This window comes from Camellia sinensis, chromosome 2, assembly GCF_055761805.1.
Source record: "Camellia sinensis isolate YWXY chromosome 2, ASM5576180v1, whole genome shotgun sequence".
NCBI classification, from domain to species: domain Eukaryota; kingdom Viridiplantae; phylum Streptophyta; class Magnoliopsida; order Ericales; family Theaceae; genus Camellia; species Camellia sinensis.
The window spans coordinates 221765379-221773066 of NC_138962.1; the positions used below are offsets into that span (position 1 = coordinate 221765379).

A 7688-nucleotide genomic window follows, 5' to 3' on the forward strand; every position below is an offset into this window, starting at 1 on the left:
GTTAGGTGTATCTAAAAATTAAAAAATTGCTTAAAAAATCAATAAAAATACAAAAAACAATAAAGTAAAAAATTTTAAAAAGTGTTTTTGAAAACTAAAACCAAGCAAAGTGAATGTTATCGCGGGTGAATCATAAGGCTTAAGTTATGAATTTCTAGTAGAAATGTTCGCAAATTGGGTTGGTTGACTTCCCATCTGTCATTCATTTAAACTTAAGTAAATTAAAAAAACTAATTCACATTCGTCTACTTAGGGTTATTTTGAAAAATTGGTTAAAAGTTGACTTTTTATATTTTTATTTTCTTTTACTTTTCTAACAAATTGTGTAAAAAAGTAAATAGATGATATGACCCAAAATAAGTGAAAAATCAAAATTTGACTTTTAATTATGTTTCCAAATTATGCCTTTATTAGCAAATGCAAATTGAGCAAGCCGTACAAATTGACAGGTAAATAAGGGTCGGTTCGGTCTCGTTGGGCAACTATATATTTTAGTCAAAAAGTAAAAAAATCGCTATAAGTTGTCATATCACTCTATCTATTTTTTTACATATATTTTCATAAAAAATCAAAAAATTATAAAAATAACTAATTCCCAAACTAGACCTTAGTCTTTACTATTTTGAATGTTTTTGAACTATTTTCTAGTAGTTCTTGTTTGGGCATTAGAAGTTCGGCCATTCGATTTTCCGAAATAATTTCTCTTAAAGCATAATTAAAATATAAAGTTAAAATAAAATTACAAAAATTAAAGTGAAAATTCATGCAAATTATGGCGATAAACGGTGTAAATAAAATTTTTGAATAAATTACAAATATATTATTTGAAGTTTACTTAAAATACAGATTGTCTGATGTGGTTTGAAAATTTACAAATGCCTCTTTATTAGAATTTTTTATTTAACAGAATTAACTAAAAAAATAAAATTCATAATTACTTTCCTAAACAATAATAAAATTACCTAAATTATTAATTTAAACATATTTTTAACATCATTAAAAACTGTTAATTGACTTAATGATTTATTAATAAAATGAACGATTTGTTATAAAATTAAAAACCTAAAAGGTGAAATGTAATTTTAAAACTAAAAAGAGTGATTCGTATTTTAATCAAATGTCAAGGGCTATTTGTGTAATTTATCCAAAAAAAATTTCCCTTATCCGAACCTCAGGCTCGGAACTCTTATCTTTTTATTTAAATATACTGTGTGAAGCTTCCGTTGGCTTTCCCAAAACCCCCCATTTCTCATCGCCAGGGTTTCGCTCTCATTGTGGAATGGCCGAGCACAGCGAGTCTGATTCCAAAGGTGAGTCGTTCATGGACACGATCGTTGAGAAGCTTCACAGCGACGATTCCTCATCGTCGTCCTTCGAATCCGATTCCGATAAGAATCCCAAGTCTTCAGTCAAGACCAAGATTTTTCGATTGTTCGGCAGAGAAAAACCACTTCACAAGGTCTTCGGTGGTGGCAAACGTACGTACACCTCTCTCTCTCTCTCTCTCTCTCTCTCTCTCTAAGTACATACACAGTTAGTTATTAGGGCTTTTTTTCGATTTAGTTATTGGCCGTTTGGTAGAGCGGTGGAAATTATAAGTTACAGCTTATAACTTATAACTGTTGAGATATGCTCATTTTTAATTTATAAATTAAGCTTTTCTTCCTCACTCGCTTAAAGAATAAGTTAATTTTTAATTGTATTGTTAAGCTGAACCAAACATATCAAAATAACTTAAATTAAACTAAAAGTTGAAATAAGCTGAAAATAAGTCGTAGCAAACAGGGCCATTGCTTGATTGAGATGTGAGACGGTGATTGCGCGAATCAGAGGCGCATATGTCTTAGTAAGTATATAGATTGTTTGGTGTATTAGGGTTTTAGAATTTTGAAGTGGTTTTAGATCTGATTTAAATTTCTCACTTGTTTGTTAATGTCTTGCTTCTGCAACTTGAACGCATATTAGGGTTTATTCATTTCTTTATTGTTATGTTTGATTGATGTGGAAGCAGTAAGAGTGAGTATAATATGAATTACAATTCAGAATTAAGTTGAAACCAGCGTAACTATTTAGCACCACGAAATCTGTGAGTATTATTAATTGTTTTTGTCACTCAACTACCACTATTTCGCTGATACCTTTCCCTTGTTTCTGAAAATTTGTGAGCACAAATCAACAAACCTGCTATCTATTTTCTGTGAGTTAGGGCTGGGCTCCCCTCGAGAAGCGGGATTGGAATGTGCGAAATTGCGAGAGAGTTGGGTTCGATCGGGTGAATTGTAGATCTTGATCCCTTGTTCATCATCGTCGTCGTCGTGAACATCGAGTGCGATTTTGTTGAGGTTTTCTTTCAAACTTGCGATTGTACTCCACATCATTCTATCCCTAGCCAAACTAACAACAGATTTGAATCCAAATCTAGCAGAGGAGATCGTCGGCAAATTCTGCAGAGGAAAAAGAGACGAGTGTATCGATTACTCACAGTTGAAATCTTTTTTTCTTTTTTGTAATAAGGTAGATTCAAATATGAAAGTAGGGGGGGTTATGCTTTCGTTTTTCTTATTTACTACTCTTGAGGAAAGAGAGCGTGTTAAGTAATGAATCACTGTGGGGGCCGTTTGCAACCTGAATCCAATTTAGGGTCCACATTAAACGGGCCAGGCTGTTAATCTGGAGTCTAAGGTGGTGTTTAAGAAGTTTGGGCCTTGGGTTTTTTTTTATTATTTTTACAAAAAGATTAACTTTTTACAAAATTAAAAAAAACACATCCAAACAAAATATCACATCCAACCCTATAATTATTTCACTTTTTTTCTCACTAATATCACATCTAACCACAAAAAAACTCAATTATCTTCCCAAACACAAAAAAAAATTTCTCCAATGATATCTTACAACTAAGAAAATTTACATAAAAACTCACTTTCCAAACACCCACTAAATATGCCCCCGGACTAACTCATCGCTATTGGACCGGGCTGGGTGTAAAACTTTAGGCAATGTTTTTTCCGCCATTTTATTGATTAGACTAAATCATAATTTACTTTTTTCCCTAATTGATATTGAGCCGGAACCAGTGTAAAACTTTAAGATCAAGTCCTATCTAATGGCCTGAAGTAAATTATTTATATCGAGAGAAATATTAGAAATTCATAATTTTAAATTTATAAATTCACCAACAATAATATATCAACAAATTATCATACTATAATCATATGGGTAAAATTATAAAAACATTTTATGAAACCTCAAACATTTTTCTTATCCTAATCTTAAAAATAAATCCATGATTGCTAATCCCCAAGCCAATCAAAAAAGAGTTACCGTGGGCAATTGTGTAAATGTGACATAGTTGCTCATCCAAGCCCTACAACACAACCCCATAAAAAGAGGATGTTGCACAAGTGGAATGCGGCTCGGTTAGAGAAACCAGAATGTTAATTTATTTTTAGCTCTGCGCCTCTTCAAGCCCGCTCAATTTGTCTCTGACTCTTGTTGATTTTTTTTATTAGTTTGATCGATCTTTAAAATCATTTTCGACTATAGAGAATAGATGCGATGAAGAGTGAAAATGAAGAGAAGATCTGATTGCGGGGTGCTTAACATCTTTCTCGCAATATGAAGCTCTTTACTATGTGGTTCGTATTCACTGAGCACTCAATTCTCTTCTTCACAAATGAGTTTTTATTGTTTTTGTTTTTGTTGATTCATAAATATTTAACGAAGTGCGAAATAGATGTGCTTTCGGCCAAGTTTGCCTTCGAACATTGATAATGAGAAATGCAGATCGCCGAATGGCAAGTTCAACTCTTTCCAAATCCTGTTCGGTTCCTTTTTACAGAGCTGATCTCTTACAAAACCGTAATTCGTAATTCATAATTCTTATTTTCTTTTTCTTTTTCTCTCTCTCTCTCTCTATGTAACCGAGAGGGTAACTACTCTAGAACGAGACCTCTCTAACAGTAAATACACATTCCTTTGCAAAGTGATTTGCCGAATCGTAGGATTCTCCAATTGATTTCTGGTTTGGCGCGTCTTGAACCCTCAGCTACATTTCTGGTCGCTAAATTATTATTATGATATTAGGAAATAACATGAGCAAAATTCTGGTTGCTAAATTTCTGACCTAACCCGATCCCACTCCCCAGGTGGGTTTTCATTATTAGAAACCATATTGACATGAAACATAACACCATTTATTTATTTTTTCTTTCTTGTATTAATTCTTTTTTTTTTCCTTTAAAATTTAGTCTTTATTTTTTAAAATTTATGGTTGTGTTCAGTTTAGTTTTGGAATTGTGATTCTTTTTTTGGAATTGTGATTTGAGTGTGGAAGTATGAGTTGAGTTTTGAATGAGAAAATTTGTTTGGTTATGAGTTTTGAAAAGTATTTTTAAATTTAGAATTTTGAAAAGAGTTTTGAATTGTATTTTGAGTTGAGTTTTTGAATTTTGAGCTGTATTTTGAATTTTTTAGATTTATTTTTTTTAAATATTAAAAAATATTTAAGAAAATTTTATTTTTTTACTTAATTTTTTTTTAAATAATTTATTTTATTTTGTAAATATTTTAATTTTTAATTTTAATATTTTAAACTCAAAACAAAAATTCGACACTCAAATCATAACCAAACACCTAGCTCAAAACTCAATTCAAATATTAATTTTAAAACTCAAGACAAAACACATAACTCAAAACTCTATATTACTTTAACCAACACATAACAAAAAAATTAAAATATTTAAAAATATATTTATAAAATAAAATAAAAATATTTAAAATAAATTAATAAATATTTAAAATATAAAATATTTATCCTAAAAAAATAAATTAAGAAAATTTTTAAATATAAAAAAAATAAATTCAAAATTTTAGAATATAATTTAAAATTTAACATACAATTTAAAACTCTTTTCAAAATTCATAATCAAACAAATTCTCTTTTCAAAACTCAATTCAAAACTTATAATTTAAAATACGACTCCACATTCAAATCATGATTCTAAAAATAATTTTAGAAAACAAAATAAAAAAAAAAAATTTGATTTTTTTCTTTTAGAAAAAAGTTTTGAAAAGAGTATGATTTTGAGTTTAGAAAAAAGTTTTGATTTGAGTTTTGAGTTGTGTGTTTGATTATGAGTTTTAAAATTAATTTTTGAATTGAGTTTTGAGTAATTTGAGTTCTATGTTTGGTTATGAATTTTAAAAAGTGATTTGAAAATTTTGCCTTTGGAATCATGTGATTCCAAAGGCAAACCAAACACTGCCCATGTCTTTCAAATTCTAACTTCCCCCCTCCCTCTTTCAAATTCATTGAAATCGTTCAAGCGTCAAAATATGTTGTCTTGGTGAGTCATATACATGCACAACATCTCATATTTGTCACAATCAAATTTTCTAGACTCGTACAGATCAGAGCAGAGAATAAACACAAGAATATTCAAACATGGTACCAAATAATTTGTTGGAAAATTGACTCGTGATCATTGATTCATTAACACATCTCCACACAACATTTCTGTTTTGGAAAAGCTTCCAATCGAATTTGACTAGACAATTAAGAATGCCATTCAGTTGCCTCCCTCAATGTTTGCTGCTGCAGTTGATCTTCTGGTCTCTCTCACATAAATAAGATGCTGTGTATGTCATATTTTGTGGTAGTTGTGTATTGCCTCTCTTAAATCCCTCCCCACATCCGCTTCTTGCTCAATCAATTACGTTGCAGTAGTAATATTGAAAATTTGGTGCAGCTGCTGACATATTCTTGTGGAGGAACAAGAAGATATCTGCTGGTGTCCTTGTGGGGGCCACTGCAATCTGGATCCTGTTCGAATTGGTCGAATACCACCTTCTTACTCTAGTGTGCCATATATTGATATTGTTGCTTGCAACCTTGTTCCTATGGTCCAATGCAACAACATTCATCAAGAAGTAAGCTCATTATTAGGACTTTGTTTTGACTTGTTGCTATGATGAATTTATAGTCTAAATCTTTCATCTACAGGTCTTCTCCACATATTCCAGAAGTTCAGCTCCCGGAGGAACCATTCCTTGAAGTTGCTTCTGCTTTAAGGATTGAAATTAACCGAGCTCTTGCTGTGTTGCGAGATATTGCGTCCGGAAAGGATCTAAAGAAGTTTCTCGGAGTACGTTATCTTACAATTTTTTATTTTTTTAGTCTGTGCTTTTTTTCCCAAAATGTACATTTTCCTGAATGAACTTGGTTGCCTCGTGGACTGGTAATGAATAAGTACATCATTTAACATAGCTGCTTTTAATCATGGGGGAATTAAAGCTGGCATGGCTCTGTTTCGGGGTTGAAGTGATTTGGCTTTAATTAGCACAGATGTATCCCCGGAATAAATTGCCTCATATGTCATAAGATTATAGTTGGTTTTAGACAATTCAGATTTGCTTCTCAGTTTAAATATTGTTCCACTGAATTTCAACTTGAATAACTAACATTATGTTTTGTAACAATAAAAGTAAAAAGATTAAATTGCCAGCTTACCCACATCATGAATTTTTATGTAGTATGCATAGTTTTGAAGTAGTGGCTGGTCCTCTAAAAAGCACATATACGGATACATGACACGACACTAACACACTGACATGTAAATTTTCAAAAACTGTAAGACACGACACATGGGGATACAGAATAAATAATTTTATATATTTTGTCCTATATAAAGATAAATAATTATTACACATCATTTATATAAATATTTAAGTCAAAAGATTATCATTTTTAAAATATAAAAGAAGATATCAAATATAAATTTACATTGTATTCGTTTTATTATTGGATTCTAAGTTGTTTTGATTCCTAGTGCCTGTGGATGTTGGAATTCATTAGTTGGTCTAAACCAATTCCTGAATTTTGTATGCTAAGGGTGTGTGTGTGTTTAATTATTTTCTTTTAAGAGATTGTTTTGGTAAACAGGTGATTGTTGGCTTGTGGATACCTTCAATTTTGGGAAGTTGCTGCAATTTCTTGACATTGCTCTACATATGTAATGACAACAAACTTATTTTTTGTTTTTGGATATATTAAATGTAGGCTTTTGTTTATAGACTATACCTAGTCTTAGTTATTGTGATTTTGATGAAACAGCTGTGGTATTGCTGCACACGGTGCCTGTACTATATGAGAAGTATGAGGACCAAGTTGATTCGCTTTCAGAGAAAGCAATGATCGAGATCAAGAAACAGTATGCAGTGTTTGATTCCAAGGTTCTCAGTAAAATTCCAAGAGGACCATTGAAAGACAAGAAAAGGGTTTAGGAAAGCCGAGATAGTCAATGTGCAATAGATGTTTGGGTTGTTGTAAGTTTGTGGATGATTGTTGTGCCGTTTTGCCTATCTTTGTTAGTTTCATGTTTTCGTTTTGTTCACTGCTTCTATAAGCAATATCAATAGTGTTTGTTTGCCTGCACATCAACCTTAGGTGATTTCTCATCAATGTTATTAGTTTGAAATAGTTGTCTTTATTTAGAGTCTTGTAAATGGTTATTGCTTCTCTAGATGTGTGCCTTATGGGAGAGGGACTCTTGTTCCCTCAGATGGTCCACGATAAGATATGATTTATTGTTTAGTTTTTTAGTTCTCTGCGTAAATCATTTATATATATTGTAATCACATAATTTTATTATCTTTATTTTTGCATAGAAACGTTACAGACCCACAAT

The 7688-nt window shown here is 31.2% G+C and overlaps 1 protein-coding gene across 1 annotated transcript; it reads left to right on the top strand.

Annotated features, from left to right (window-relative positions):
- Positions 1-1178: 1178 nt before the first annotated feature.
- On the top strand, positions 1179-7490 carry LOC114308120 (reticulon-like protein B4). Its single transcript, XM_028253611.2, has 5 exons — positions 1179-1478; positions 5751-5931; positions 6005-6146; positions 6944-7013; positions 7115-7490. The coding sequence occupies exons 1-5, from the start codon at positions 1280-1282 to the stop codon at positions 7282-7284; spliced, it is 762 nt and encodes a 253-aa protein (XP_028109412.1). The 5' UTR covers positions 1179-1279; the 3' UTR covers positions 7285-7490.
- Positions 7491-7688: the final 198 nt, after the last annotated feature.

Bases quoted from the DNA above. Each gene is read 5' to 3' on its own strand.
- LOC114308120 (XM_028253611.2), top strand. From the start codon at position 1,280: ATGGCCGAGCACAGCGAGTCTGATTCCAAAGGTGAGTCGTTCATGGAC. The intron at 5,932-6,004 runs GTAAGCTCATTA...TTTCATCTACAG, and splicing joins GCAACAACATTCATCAAGAA to GTCTTCTCCACATATTCCAG. The intron at 6,147-6,943 runs GTACGTTATCTT...TTTGGTAAACAG, and splicing joins ATCTAAAGAAGTTTCTCGGA to GTGATTGTTGGCTTGTGGAT.